The 15,765-nt window shown below is 40.9% G+C and overlaps 1 protein-coding gene across 3 annotated transcripts; it reads left to right on the forward strand.

Annotated features, from left to right (window-relative positions):
* The first annotated feature begins 332 nt into the window (after positions 1 to 332).
* LOC137675750 (hydroxymethylglutaryl-CoA synthase, cytoplasmic-like) lies at positions 333 to 15,753 on the forward strand. 3 transcript variants are annotated; one of them, XM_068421952.1, is made up of 10 exons: positions 333 to 410; positions 2,260 to 2,717; positions 3,068 to 3,193; positions 3,710 to 3,874; positions 8,150 to 8,318; positions 8,429 to 8,599; positions 10,567 to 10,673; positions 11,014 to 11,139; positions 11,429 to 11,592; positions 12,026 to 15,753. In XM_068421952.1, exons 2-10 carry the CDS (start codon positions 2,270 to 2,272, stop codon positions 12,116 to 12,118), a joined length of 1,569 nt encoding a protein of 522 aa, XP_068278053.1. In that variant the 5' UTR covers positions 333 to 410; positions 2,260 to 2,269; the 3' UTR covers positions 12,119 to 15,753. The 3 variants fall into 3 exon arrangements, with proteins under 3 accessions (XP_068278053.1, XP_068278052.1, XP_068278054.1); XM_068421951.1 differs by lacking the exon at positions 333 to 410 and adding an exon at positions 518 to 601; XM_068421953.1 differs by lacking the exon at positions 333 to 410 and adding an exon at positions 518 to 601 and having other exon boundaries at positions 12,029 to 15,753.
* Positions 15,754 to 15,765: the final 12 nt, after the last annotated feature.

The raw sequence follows: 15,765 nt of genomic DNA on the forward strand, positions 1-15,765 counted from the left end.
GGTTATTAGGCATTCAAATGGGCTACCCAGGGAGGTGGTGGAGTCACCATCTCTGGAGGTCTTTAAGAAAAGACTAGATGTGGCACTTAATGCCGTGGTCTAGTTGACACAGTGGTGTTAGGTCAAAGGTTGGACTCGATGATCCCTGAGGTCTCTTCCAACCTAGTTGATTGTTTGAACGCTCTGGCCGGCCCCGCGGGGGTGGGGGCGGGGCGGTCTTTCCGCGCCTGCGTGCTGCTCGCCTGCCCATGCCGGTCACTGCCGCGCGCATGCGCGCACCCCGCGCCGAGAGCTGGCTATGTAAGGGCCGGGGTCGCAGCTGGTAGGAGCTGGGTGGGCCTCCGCGTTGCGGGTGGGGCGCGACACCCCCATCCCGGTGGCTCCTCGCAGTCTCCCCGGCCGGGTTACAGGTAACGGCGCGGGGGTGCCCTTAGCAGCGTCGCGGGGCCTGCTCAGCGGGGTGGTAGGTCCGCGGCGCGATCGTCTGAGCTGAGGGGCTTCGCAACGGGATGGTTCAGGAAAAAAAAGAATTTCCGTCAGCCGCGGCGCTCGATTTTATCCGGACGTTGTAGTGCGGAGTTTGCAGATACTGCGCTTTCGGGTGAGCGGATATGAAATCGTGAGCCTGGGGTGGCAGCAGAGCACACAAATAACGTGAAACTAGTTTGTTTTCTTGAAATCTTGTGGCAATATGCTGTACGGCTGTTCTGCAGTGCTCCAGTAAGCAATTTTAAATAGCAGCCTTCTGCAATTTACATGTTTTAATATGAATAAATGCTATAAATGAAATACTTAAAATGGATTATTTTAGGTGCATCATAGGTATGTTTGAAACTTTGTTAGAGGCAATCAAAATGAATGGTGAGCCATGTGCTCTTACTTTAGGTCTTATGTAAGACTTTGATATCCAACTGTACATGTAACAGAAGGCACTTTTAATGTTTTCCTAACACTTGTTTTAACATGCATCGTGTAAAGTCATCATTCCTGCATAGAAAGGCTTTATTCCTTTATACAGCTCACTGTGATTTTATGGAAGAAGCTGGGTAAGGTCAATGTGATGGTACAGCTGGGCACAAAAGGGACAAGTGTTTTGTAAGGATGTAAGCAAAAGTACAGGAAGATGGTGCCTGTCTGTGTAATGCAGATAGGGTTAAAGTAATAGGATATAGTATATACTAGAATATAGTGACAGTAAAGTTATAGGGTTATAACAAGAAAACTTGGTCTATCAGGAGGAATCCCTGTGTGTTTATCTCGGCCTGTGAAATATTTGTCTAGGCCTGGTGTTAGGAGTTCCAGTGTTCAGGAAAGCCAAAACAGGGTATGCTTAAAAAAACCTAACTGAACAAACAAAAAAAACCCAACCAAAAATACCAAAAAACACCACACCAAAAACTTCTGTCTTTGTTACAAATATAAACAAAATGAAGAGCAACTTAGACCACTTAGTTTAAAAATAAAAACAATTTTGAAAAGTCCTGTCCTGTTTTAAGGCTGACATTTCCTGGTAAGGATAAATTTTAAACTTAACATCTCAACTAGCAACATTTAAAAAAAAAAAAGACACAGTGTTTCCAACTTGGTTGTGTAAAATTGAGACTTTGCATATAAGCAAAAGTAGAATAATGAACGTTAAGGCTAACTTCTCAAACACTTAACATTTGTTAAGCATGTGTTTTGCTTTAGTGAAATAACTTGGGCTTTTTACAAGGGTAAGTAGTGACAGGATGAGGGGGAACGGTTTTAAACTGAAAGAGGGTAGATTTAGATTAGATATTAGGAAGAAATTCTTACCTGTGAGGGTGGTGAGACACTGGAACAGGTTATGCAGAGAAGTTGTGGATGCCCCCTCCCTGGCAGTGTTTAAGGCCAGGTTGGATGAGGCTTTGAGCAACCTAGTCTAGTGGAAAGGTGTCCCTGCCCATGGCAGGGGGGTTGGAACTAGATGATCTGTAAGGTCCCTTCCAACTGAAACCATTCTATGATTCTATGATATTCATCTCCAGGGCTGAAATTGTACTTTTGCTTAAAAGATCTTAATATGAAATGTTATAGAACTTCTAATGATGTTTACAGTATGCTCAGACCAAAATTTCACCTGGAGGCAAAGGCTTGCCTTTTGCAAATGAACTTGTAAAATACCTAAAGCAACCTTTTCTGTAAATCTACAGAAAATTAATGTATGTATGAAGTAGGTCTCTAAAAATGGATGTGAATAAATCAGCTAGGTTTTGTGGTTTTCTTTTTTTCTTAAAGATTTACTACGATGCCTGGGTCTCTTCCAGTGAATGCTGAATCCTGCTGGCCCAAAGATGTGGGAATTGTTGCACTGGAAATATATTTTCCCTCTCAGTATGTTGACCAGACAGAGATGGAGAAGTATGATGGTGTGAATGCTGGCAAATACACCATTGGGTTAGGCCAGTCAAAGATGGGATTCTGCTCTGACCAAGAGGATATCAATTCTCTGTGTTTGACTGTGGTTCAGAAGCTCATGGAGAAGAACAGCCTTTCCTATGATTGTATCGGGAGATTAGAAGTTGGAACAGAGACAATAATTGATAAATCAAAATCTGTAAAGACTGTACTGATGCAACTTTTTGAAGCATCTGGTAATACAGATGTAGAAGGAATTGACACCATGAATGCATGCTATGGAGGCACCGCTGCTCTTTTTAATGCTATTAATTGGATTGAGTCCAGTTCTTGGGATGGTAAGTTCAGGGTATTTTCTTGAAAAGTTGTGTTGGTCTCTGTTTTTGAGTAGTCTGCCTTGCAATTACAGTGTTCATGTTTAACCATATAAAACCCAGAGTATTATATACTCTTGTATGCTTCTGAAGTCTTTCTTAAATGCTCTGGGCACTTGCCACTAGTTGTTACATGCAAAAAATGATGACATGGATAATCATCACTGGTCTTTTCCTGTAAATGTCAGTGGCTGCCAGGATTGAAGAGCCTGGTAGTCATCTCCTCTATAACCAAGGTCTAAAAATTGCTGATGGATATTAAAATGTGCTAGATACTTGGCTACTTGTCATACTTATTTCTGTGTTTTTCACAGGACGTTATGCACTTGTTGTTGCTGGAGATATAGCTGTGTATGCCACTGGAAATGCCAGGCCAACAGGTGGAGCTGGTGCTGTTGCTATGCTAGTTGGTCCAAATGCTCCGTTAATTTTTGAGAGAGGTTAGTCCTGTGAGAAAACAAATACTGTTCAGCCAGATACTGGGTCTGTTCTGAAGCCTGTCCCCTATTTTTGTGGGTTGCTGGAGGGATGGATTAACTCCCACTGATGTCAGAAATTGTACTTTATCTCCTCTTGCTCTGGGCTAACTCTGCCAAGTCCTGTTATAGGAGGCAACAACAAACAAGTAGAGATGCTTCTATCTGTTTTTTCCCTGGGGATTCTCCAATAAAATTTGTAGAGAGAGGACTAGAGCTGAATAACATACTGCTCTACTTCAAGGTGAAATGATGAAAATCATTTGTTACTTGTGTTTGTCATGCTCAGTCCTACTGTACTTGAGTAACAGGTGATTGAGAACTGTGTGAAACGTACCTTGAAGGGCATGAAGTGCTATGAAAACCTGCTTGACTGAGGCCAAATATTACTTGTTCTCAATGTGTTAAGTAATGTCTTCAAACTGACTCAAAGTAGCTGAATAAAGTAATTTTCAACTTTTGTCAATTTCTCTCCATCAGGATTGCGTGGAACCCACATGCAGCATGCATATGACTTCTATAAACCAGATATGATCTCTGAATACCCTGTAGTTGATGGTAAACTATCTATACAGTGCTACCTCAGTGCATTAGATCACTGCTATACTGCCTATCGCAATAAAATCCACGCCCAGTGGCAAAAGGGTATGTAGCCTCACATGATGTTGCAAGATCTGGCAAATAGTGGAATGTGTAGCTACACAGACAATGTATTTTCAAGTTTTAGCATCCAAGGACTAGTACATGGTCCCTTTCTTTGTATCTGTGTGTGTCCTGGTTTTGTGGGGATAAAATTTATAGAATCACTTTGCTGTTACATTTTGTTTCAGTCTGTGGCCAGCTGTGGTATGGTGATCAAGGCCATTAGCAGTTAAATCCAGGGCAGCTGACCCAGGCTGGCCCGCAGGTATATTCTATATCATTAATGTCAGGTTCACTATAAATGGGAAAGCTTGTTGGGGAGGGGTGGGGCTCTTTTTGCTCTGCTCTCTTCTCTCCACTCTTTCTCCTTCTTCTCAGTGTTTGCTATCCCTGGAGTGACTTGCCACCACTGTGAGGGCTAAGTATAATTTTGTGTGTTTTGTATTAGCACTGATATTGGTTTCCTTATTTTATGAAATGTGTTAAAATTTTAACCCATGACTCTCCCTCCTTTTCCCAATTTCCTTTCTTGGTTGGGGAAGGGACGTTGGGTGATAGAACAACTGCTTATTGTTTAGCGCTGGGTGTGGGCTAAATGAAGACAGTATGTTCTGAGACATACTCATGGGGGGTTCGATGGTCTGGCACATCAGCACCACAGCAGTATAAGGCTCTAGTGGACACTAGTGCACAATGCACCATAATACCATCAAGCTATAAAGGGACAGAATCAATTTGTATCTCTGGCATGATGGGGGGGCTCCCAAGAGCTGACTGTATTGGAAGCTGAAGTGAGTCTGACTGGGACTGAGTGGTAGATGCACTCTATTATGACTGGCCCAGATGCCCCATGCATTCTTGGCATAGATTACCTGAGGAAGAGGGTATTTCAAGGACCTGAGGGGGTACTGGTGGGCATTTGGTGTAGTGGCTGTGGAGATGGAAGAAATTAGACAGCTGTCTACCCTGCCCAGTCTATCAGAGGACCCTTCTATTGTGGGGCTGCTGAGGGTTGAGGAGCAAAAGGTGCTCATTGCTACTACAACAGTCCACAGGTGACAATATTGTACTAATAGAGACTCACTGATCCCCATCCATGAGCTGATCTGTCAACTGGAGAACCAGGGAGTGATCAGCAAAATGCACTCGCCCTTCAACAGTCCCATATGGCCAGTGTGAAAGTCCAATGGGGAATGGAGACTAACTGTGGACTATTGTGGCCTGAACGAAGTCGCACCACTGCTGAGTGCTGCTGTACCGGGCATGTTAGAACTCCATGATGAACTGGAGTCAAAGGCAGCCAAGTGGTATGCCATGATTGATAATGCAAAGGAATTTTTCTCCATTCCTTTGGCAGCAGAGTGTAGGCAACAGTTTGCTTTCACCTGGAGGGGCATTCAGCACACCTGGAATCGACTGCCCCAGGGGTGGAAACATAGCCCCACCATTTGCCATGGATTGATTCAGAGTGCACTGGAAAAGGGTGGAGCTTTGGAACACCTGCAGTACATTAATGACATCATTGTAAGGGGTAAAACAGCAGGAGAAGTTTTTGAGAAAGGGGAAAAAGTAATTCAAATCCTTCTGGAAGCTGGTTTTGCTATCAAATGTGCTAAGGTCAAGGGACCTGCAAAAGAGATCCAGTGTTTAGGGATCAAGTGGCAAGATGGCTGCCATCAGATCCCAATGGATGTGATCAACAAAATAACAGCCATGTCTCTGCCAACTAACAAAAAGAAGACACAAGCTTTCCTAGGTGTAGTAGGCTTCTGGAGGATGCACATTCCCCATTACAGTCAGATTGTGAGCCCTCTCTATGAAGTAACTCGAAAGAAGAATGACTTTAAAGGGGGCCCTGAGCAACAACAGGCTTTCAAGCAAATTAAGCAAGAGATAGTCCATGCAGTGGCCCTTGGACCAGTCCAGATGGAACCAGATGTAAACAATGTCCTCTATACTGCAGCTGGGGAGAACAGACCTACCTGGAGCCTCTGGCGAAAGGCACCAGGGGAGACTCGAGGTCAACCCCTGTTGTTTTGGAGCTGGGGATACAGAGGATCAGAGGCCTGTTATACTCCAACAGAAAAAGAGATACTGGCAGCCTCTGAAGGAGTTGGAGCTGCCTCAGAAGTAATTGGCACTGAGGCCCAGCTCCTTCTGGTGCCCCGATTGCCAGTGTGGATCTGGATTTTTAAAGGAAAGACCCCCTCTACACATCATGCAACTGATGCCACGTGGAATAAGTGGGTTGCATTGATTACTCAGTGGGCCTGCATAGGGAACCTTAATTGTCCAGGAATTCTGGAAGTAATCATGGACTGGCCGGAAGGCAAAGATTTTGGAATGTTGCCAGAGGAGGAGGTGATATGTGCTGAAGAGGCCCCACCATACAATAGACTATCAGAGAATGAGAAGCGTCATGCCTTGTTCACTGATGGATCTTGTCGTATTGTAGGCAAGCAGCGCAAGTGGAAAGCTGCTGTGTGGAGTCCTATGTGACAAGTTGCAGAAGCAGCTGAGGGAGAAGGTGAGTTGAGTCAGTTTGCAGAATTAAAAGCCATCTAGCTGGCTCTAGACATTGCTGAGTGAGGAAAATGGCCAGTACTTTACCATCCATGAGTCAACATACAGATAGCAAATGCCCTGTGGGGATGGCTGAAAAAATGGAAGAGAAACAACTGGCAGTGCAGAGGCAATCCCACTTGTGGAATTGCTTTTGCTCAAGGACCTGGGTGCACCTGGTGGATGATGCGGGAGGATGGGCAAGTTAGATGTGTACCTCAAAATTTGATTTTGGGTGAGAATAGCCCATAACTTGAACTGTATGATATTAATTGTAATTTATCCTGGTAAGAATCACCCCAGACTGAACAGGAACTGCACCAGATACACTAGCTGGAAGCTCCAGATGCAACACATCATCCTGCTGTGCCCAACTTCACTGGTCCATGACACTGTATTGAGGCCTGGTCCTGATCTGCCAACTGAGTGAATACCACACCTTTTCTTTTTTCCTGCCCTGAGAGACTGAGAAGTGGAAGCCATGTTTTTTGGACTAAATTAATTCAATGGACTTCTTGGAGAGATAGCCCATAGACTAAAGAGAATGATATCTGTGTATGTATGGATATATATAGATGTCAAGAGATGGTGAAAATTGTAGTGACTTGATGTAAATGATATAGAGTAAGGGGTGGAATCCTGTCCTGGTTTTGTGGGGGTGAAATTTAACAGAAACTTGATTCTATACACTTTTTTTCAGTTTGTGGCCAGCCATGGTATGGTGATCAAGGCCATTAGCAGTTAAATCCAGGGCAGCTGACCCAGGCTGGCCCACAGGTATATTCTATAACATTAATGTCAGGTTCACTATAAATGGGAAAGCTTGTTGGGGAGGGGTGGGGCTCTTTTTGCTATGCTCTCTTCTCCCCTCCCTCTTTCTCCTTCTTCTTAAGGATTGCTATCCCTTGCCACCACTGTGAGGGCTAAGTATAATTTTGTGTGTTTTGTATTAGCACTGATATTGGTTTCCTTATTTTATGAAATCTTTAAATTTTAACCCATGAGTCTTCCTTCTTTTCCTAGTTCCCTTTCTCAGTTTGGGAAAGGACATTGGGTGATAGAACAACTGCTTATTGTTTAGCCCTGGGTGCAGGCTAAATGAAGACAGTATGTTCTGAGACAATTGAAATGTTTGCGCTTTCTCATAAAGATATGTCTTATTTCTGTTCTGGTATGGCTAAGTACATGACAGGCAATAAGCAGTAGTCTCTACAAGCTTTTGTTGGTGTAGTGTATAGTATCTTGCTTTAAAGTGTGTCGTTCCCTTCTCTACCAAGGCTCTTAAGATATTGCAGTTAATAGTTTCATGTTGTGTAAGGATACTGATTTTTTTTTTTTTTTTTTACCTCCATATGTTTAGTATTTGCTTCACCTGTATTAAGAAGCATAGGTTTGAAGATTAGACAGATGAAGTAGATTATTTCTTATTTCAAAATGCTGGGTAGAAATATGGAGAATTCTGTGAAGTTTAACTTTTTTCTTCTAGAAGAAGGGCAAATGTTGCTAGCTGGTGCACAAGATTGATAAGAAACTAATTTTTAAGTATAAGTAGCAGCAGTGTGTTAAATGAACTTGCCAGCAATAGCTAGTCTTATGGTTGTCTTTTGTATGCTGATGTGTTATGATGACTGGTATCCCGTAATCCCACTATTTTATTTTAATACTTGAAGTGAGTACTAAACATAAGTTGTAACACAACATTTCTGCTACTTCCAGAGGGGAGAGACAGACATTTCACCTTGAATGACTTTGGATTCATGATCTTTCATTCTCCCTACTGTAAACTGGTACAGAAATCTGTGGCTAGACTATTGCTGAATGACTTTCTTGGTGATCAGAACCTAGAAACAGCAAATGGTGTTTTCAGTGGTTTGGAAGCTTTCAGGTGAGAATGGCTGCTGTCTTCCTTATTCAGATAGTCTTAATTTGTGAAACATCCAAGGTGTTTTTCCTTGCTGCCATTTTAGTAACTGATTATGAACCTTTTTTTAATAGGGATGTAAAACTTGAAGATACATATTTTGACAGAGATGTGGAAAAAGCTTTTATGAAAGCCAGTGCAGAGCTCTTCAATCAGAAAACCAAAGCTTCATTACTCATATCCAATCAGAATGGAAATATGTATACTGCTTCAGTCTATGGTTGCCTTGCTTCTCTTCTAGCCCAGTAAGCATTAAAATTGTAAAAAGTCTAGTTTTTTATATGTAAGCACATAAAAGATTTTTTCTTTCAGAAAGCCTTTTGTAAAAGCACCACCTAGCAAAACTTTTCCTACTAGATTGCCTTAAGTAGCAAGACTAAAGTTGGAAAATTATTTTGCTTATACAATCAGGTCAAGTGACGAGGATTTGAAACTTCTGTGTCAGAAGCTGATCTGAAACAGTAGCTTAATGCCTTCCAAAGTAGGATCTTATTTGTAAGGTGGTGTATATTTTCCCAGCCTCAACACACGCACCCACCCCACCTCCTGTTGCAAATGAGATTGTTACATGGCTTTGGTTTAGCAGCAATTTAAGATTTATTAATATTTTTGAGATAGATAACAAGATTAGGTTGTATACTTTTTAAATTGGCTCGTGATTAAGTGCTGTTAACAGAGCAATTCAATTGAATTTGTTACAATCAAAATAGCAACTTAGTTAAAGATTTGAAAATAGCAAGGGTCACCTGAAACTTAACAGCAGGGTTGCACACACAGATGGAGGTTAAATCAAATCACACATACAGGCAGACAAACAGTTCTGAATCAAATTGCACACACACACACACACACACACACACAGGTTAACCTATGATTAAAATTTCTCTTTTTGTGAGTTTCATGAATTACTCACTTCTATGTGCTGGCATTTATCAAGGGATGGTTGGTGAACCTCACGAAATCACTGCACCACCACCCCACCCCCATCCTCCAAACACCCCAGTGGAAAAGAGAATCTGAATGCTTTCTCTGTTCCGCTACAATCACAGAATGGCTTGGGTTGGAAGGGACCTTAAGGATCATCTAGTTCTACCCCCCTGCCATGGGCAGGGACACCTTTCCACAAGAACAGGTTGCTCATAGCTCCATCTAACCTGGCTTTGAACACTTCCAGGGAGGGGGCACCCACAACTTCTCTGGGCAACCTGTTCCAGTGTCCCACCACCCTTATGGTAAAGGATTTCTTCCTAATATCTAATCCAAATCTACCATCTTTCAGTTTAAAACTGTTACCCCTCATCCTATCACTGCACTCCCTGATAGAGAGTCCCTCTCCTGCTTTCCTGTAGGCCCCCTTCAGGTACTGGAAGGCTGCTATAAGGCCTCCCCAGAGCCTTCTCTTCTCCAGGCTGAACAAGCCCAACTCTCTCAGCTTGTCTTCATAGGAGAGGTGCTCCAGCCCTCTGATCATCTTTGTGGCCCTCCTCTGTACTTGCTTTAACAGGTCCATGCTCTTCTTATGTTGGGGCCCTCAGAGCTGGATGCAGTACTCCAGGTGGGGTCTCATGATAGCAGAGGGGGAGAATCGCCTCCCTCAACCTGCTGGCCATGCCTCTTCTGATGTGGCCCAGGATATGGTTGGCCTTCTGGGCTGCAAGCGCACATTGCCGGCTCATGCTGAGCTTCTCGTCAAACATCACCCCCAAGTCCTCCTCCTCAGGGCTGCTCTCAATCCCCTCATTGCCCAGCAATAATGAGCAAAACCAAATTAAATTAGTGTTTACTTAACAAATTGTTGTGTAGGTGTGTGGTGTTTTTTTTTTTTTTGCAATGACAGACTTACAAAATCATGTTAAGTTTGAATTAAGACACTCCTTTTGGGTCCTTTTTTCTTTATTGTGACTTTGTATTCTAAAATGTGATGGTTCATTTTAGGCTTTAGGTCAGTTAATTAAAATTGGTTGCCTTCTAGATAATCATATTCTGGGCATTTCTTTGTGTTTTTTTGCTTAGCTTTGAAAATCATTGTGTAACAGCGGTGTTTGAAATACTTTTTTTTAAAAGTCAACATTTATGCATTTAGCACACTAAATATGTATTGTAGTCTATAATTTTGCTGGCTGTTTTTTCTAAGCTAGCTGTGCTTTCTAGTTATTTAAAATTGGCACCTTGGTTTAATTCTCACTTTAAACAACTATTGCTTAATTTGCAGGTACTCCCCAGAGCAGCTCGCAGGACAGAGAATCAGTGTGTTCTCATATGGTTCTGGTTTTGCTGCTACGCTGTATTCCATCAGAGTTACACAGGATGCCACTCCTGGTGAGTGAAAGGAAGTGATGTTAACTCCCTTGCTTAGCTCACCTCTAAACACTTTGTTACACCCACCAGCATAAGTAAACCTGCAGAACAGTGCCTAATGACAGTAGTGTTAAACTGAAGATGTTCCAGCTCCAGGGAATGTTTTAAGTGTCTCTTTGGGCAAATAAAACATCTGAAGAATATTACCGAAGTGTTTTGTTTGAGTAATTGGGAATATTTTTAAACTACTAAAATTTTAGCTTGTCTAAAGCAAAATATTTTGAATGGGCTTGAAATGCTAACATGCTAGTGTGCTGTTCTCAGCACTGGTGCTACCTTACATGATGGTTTTATATTGTAGGTTCTGCACTGGACAAAATAACTGCCAGCCTTTCGGATCTTAAAACAAGACTTGACTCAAGAAAATGCATTACACCTGATGTCTTTGCTGAAAACATGAAGATTAGACAGGAAACACATAATTTGGGTAAGGAAGTCATAAGTATAAATAATTCCTAGTCCTACAGCAAAATACTCATTGCTTAAGTTGCATGACTTGAAATGATTAAGGTGTAGAATAAAGGAAATATCTAACTCTTTCTATTCTGAATATCTCGTAAAGTGCTTTTCTATAGCTCGTGTTCATTGGCCCAGTATGGTTGAAATGAAAATGCAAACTTGGTTTCCTGTCTTACTACTTCCAAACTGCAAAGGCCTGTGTTGTATAAAACTCTCATCAGGAACCAACTAACAGTATGTTATTGGCTTTTTTACAGCCAACTATATCCCACAGTGTTCAGTAGAAGATCTCTTTGAAGGAACATGGTACCTCATGCGTGTGGATGAAAAACACAGAAGAACTTATGCACGGCACCCACTCATGGGTGATGGATCTCTGGAGGCAGGAGTTGAAGTTGTCCACCCAGGCATTGTTCATGAGGTGAACACTCAGCATTCTTAGTTTGTTATAAGTGGTGGAACAGTTTATGTGTTTGTCTTAGCATGTGCATGTATGTTGAAAGAGGAAGTGGGTTAACAAGTTATATCAAGTACTTTGTTACAAAAGTAACACATAAGCCAGAAGTGTGCAAAAAAAAAAAAAAACAAAACACCATGGGATTTAAAAAACACATTTCATCATGACAAAAACAAAACTGCGCAAGAATGAAACAAGAACAAACTGGCTCTTTTCACATAATCAGTTTCCATGAAGCATGACAGATTTTGAATTACTTATGACCAAGCTGTCCAGTGTAGCATGACTGTTGTTGGAGAGTTGGACTAGCAATGAAGTATGAATGTTTGTGAACTGGAAAACCATATTTAATGTTTTGTTTGTTTTTTTGTTGGTTTGTGTTTTTTTCCCTTCTTAGCAGATCCCAAGCCCTGCTAAGAAAGTACCAAGAATCCCTGCAACAACAGAATATGAAGGCATTACTATTGCCATTTCCAATGGGGAGCATTAAGATACCTCTATGAGATGGGGAATGAAAAAAGGTGTGAGGGTAGTGTGAGAGAGAAAGGATTGCAATAGTACTGAAGTTTGTGTACAGTAGTACTTCATTGGAGCATGGAAAAAATGTTTAAACTCCTTGGAAAGATTTTTTTGTAATGTGGTGTGCTGAAACTTATAGTATTTTCAGAACGCTAAAATCATGAATATACTGGAGATGAAGGAACTTGCCAGGGGTTTTGTGGATTTCTTAACGCATCTGAATTTAATTGCTGCATAGTAGCTGTAATCTATTACAAGGTCTTTGTATATATAAAAAAAAAATGTTCTACTTGCTTTTTCCATGTTAAATGACTTGAAACCTACACTGTTAACTTTTCTGCTTGTACTCAAAATTGAGTAGCAAAATAGTCCAAGCTTTTAACATTTAGGGTTCTCAGTGCCTTGACAGTAAGCAGTCAGTCTTCTGAATACTGTGCTTGTCTTTATCACCTTCCCTTTCTTCAAGTCTACCTCCCATCACACCACTGCTTTGGGAAAGGTATAGAACCAAGTAACATTCATTATTGGAATAGAATCTCTCTTCCATGTCAAAATGACTGGATCAAGAATGGCTAGACTGACAGGTGTGTTTTTCTAAGAAATTCTGACCTACTGTGTTAGTGTCTCTGTTTAGCTGGCATCTGGGGCTAAACAATAACCAACTATCACCCAGTGACCCCTCCCCAGCTGAGAAAGGGAATTGGGAAAAGGAAAGGAGACTTGTGGGTTGAAATGGAAACAGATTTAATAAAAAAACCCTAATATTAGTATTAATGCTAATATAGAATACAGAGTTATATTCAGCCCATATAGTAGTCATGAGCTGCATGCTCTCAGTAGTGAATGCTGGATGTCAAACACTGCAACAGTCACAATAAACAGGAGAGTAGGCTCAGATGATGGGCAAGCCCCTCCAGGGGATGGCAACTATTGAGGGGGAGAAGCCCCATCTTCACCAAACTTCCCAATTTATAGTGAGCATGATGCTTATGGTATGGAATACACCTGTGGGCCAGCCTGGGTCAGCTGCCCTGGCTTTTGCTCCTCCTAACTTAAGCACCTGGCTAACTCAAAACTGCTAATGGCTTTGATCACCATGGAAACCTGCATACCGTGGCTGGCCATGAACTAAAAGTGTCTCATCACCTTTGTTCCCACTGTATCAGGTGCTGCAGTCTTCTCAAAAGTGCAGCTTTTCTGAACAGAAAATTGATTCTATCCCAGCAAAACTAGGATAGGATTCCACCCCTTATTCTATATCACTTACATCGTGCCCAAGTCACTACTTATTTCCCCTACCACCAGAGGAACTCTGGCCTCTCGCTTTTCTTTATATAATACATTTCTAAGAGACTATTTCTAACTTTGAATTTGGATTGTACTTTGAAGTCCTTCTTACTATTGGTAATGTAGGAGTGGGGTCTCTCCCCCAAAATGCAAGCTAAAAGCTATCCATTTTGCAAGTAGTAGATATGCAATGCTAATGGGGCATCCATTCTGGTAGATTTTTAAAGCCCAGATTGGAAATTAACTATGACATGAGCCTTGTAAGCTTGTAATATATATTTAAATTGAGCTAATGTACAGAATGAAGTTTTGTTGAATTTTATTTCTTTGCTAATTCTACAAAGCTACATTATCTAATATAAAATAGCAAAAAAATGGATTTGTCTGTTAAATTACAATTTTTTTTTTGTGTAATGAAGTGTTTGTGTTATGTCACTCACTAGATTTTGATGACTATTTGTACAGTCAACCCTTGGTAAAATAGTATTTTATAATAAATTGATGAATATCAGTTTGTTCTGCTGAAAATGATGGAGTAATGATGCATGAAGATGATGTTTGCAAGTATTTTTGTTTAGGTTGCCCTTGTAAAACTTACCTTGGTACCAGAAAAAAAAATATTGCCATGGAACAAAGTCCATTGCTGGCAGTGGACAAGTTAAGAAGTGAGCTACTGGCACAAAAAATTAACCATAGGGACCTCACTTTCTGTGAGGTCAATCCTTTATTAAAATAAAGTTTGAAGTACTTGAAACCTGTTAAAGTAGTGCTGACTTGTTGGGTTTTCAGGATGCATTTTTCTTTAACAGGAAAGAAAGAGGAAACTGTCCCTGTGAAAACCCAAAGTTGTGGGTTCATAATCTGTGTGGACCTTCTGGATCTTCTTAATATCATTCCATTACAAAAGTGGAAAGAAAGGGTTGCTTAGGCTGGTGGGAAACTGTTATTTCAGGAATGTGTTTTCAGATGGAAACTGTTTATAGTGGAAGAATTCATTCCCAGCTTATGAAATACAATTCATTTTATTACTGTCTTATGAAAGATGGTATTGTTTTATCCCCTTCTCATAAAAATTGTGAAAGGAGATTGGTTCTTGCTTTGTTACTTACCTGAGCCTTACTGAGTCCAGATTCCCATGGGTGGCTTTTCAGAGTCATTCTGTTGCTCATTTACATTAATTATTCCTTTTAATGTCAACTGATCATCTCATCAGTCCCCATAATAGACAAGGCATCCCTGCCCTTAAATTTGAAAGTACCAGCTGTACCTTTCTAAACTTTGTATTGGTTTACTTAACTAAAATAATATAAGCTCTTCCTCTTAGCTTAGGCATTTCAACTGTGCATGTTCAGAGAAGGACAGCTACTGTATTCTTCCACTGTTTGCATTGGAGCTGATGATATTGAAAATTAAGGTATAAAATACCTGATTAAAGCTGAAGGTAGGAATATCTACATCTTGGTGATGCTCAGAACAATTGGAAGTGTCAGGCTATCCAACTTTTAACTTGCAGTGGTCAAGAGTATCAAAATCAGGTTTGTGCTGGCAGTAGTAGTATGGCAGAAGTTAGTACAAGCCTGTAATGCTCAGTATATAAGTGGATTTTGTTATTGATTGTATTCAACTTACTGTGATACTTAGTGCTAAAGCAAGAATTCAAAACTACATGAGTTTTGGAGTATGTTTGTATCTTTTTTTGGAGTGCAATGGGAGTCTAAGCAGTTCTAGACTGTCAGAACTGTACAAGTAATGGAAGGTGTCAGAAGGTTAGTAGGTGGTAGCCCAACCAGCTATGCCCTGGGAATTGCAACCACGCATACAGGGTTAAAGCAGCATATCCTAACTTGCCTTTCTGAATTGTGGCAAATCGGGAACCATGGTCAACAGCAGCATTGCTGTTTCTTTAAACAAAATTAAAAAAAGAAAGGCTACAATATACATTTTATCATGTTTAATTTGCTGATGTTTTAGAGAAGAATTTGCAGTTGTTTAGATTATTGTCTAGTTTCTGCTTAAATTTAGGTCTCTGCAAAAACTGTCCTGGTTTGCAGTGGTAAAGCTGTGTCAAGCTAAGGTGAAACTTTTCAAGAAATTAGGTGTTATGCATGTACTGAGAATCTTCCAAGCGTGTTAAGTGCAATACTATTTGATTTTTAATAAAGATCATATCCACAAATATTGCTTTACTTGAGTTCTTGCACTGGTTATACCAAGTTTCTGGAGCAAGGGGCAAACAAGTGTATGAGAGCTCTGCATTTGAGTGCTTCAGTGTGACTTGAGAAATACAAAGGAGATGAGGCATTTTTGTTTTATTTAAAAATTAAAAAATGT

This window comes from Nyctibius grandis, chromosome W (genome assembly GCF_013368605.1).
Source record: "Nyctibius grandis isolate bNycGra1 chromosome W, bNycGra1.pri, whole genome shotgun sequence".
Classification (NCBI taxonomy): Eukaryota; Metazoa; Chordata; class Aves; order Nyctibiiformes; family Nyctibiidae; genus Nyctibius; species Nyctibius grandis.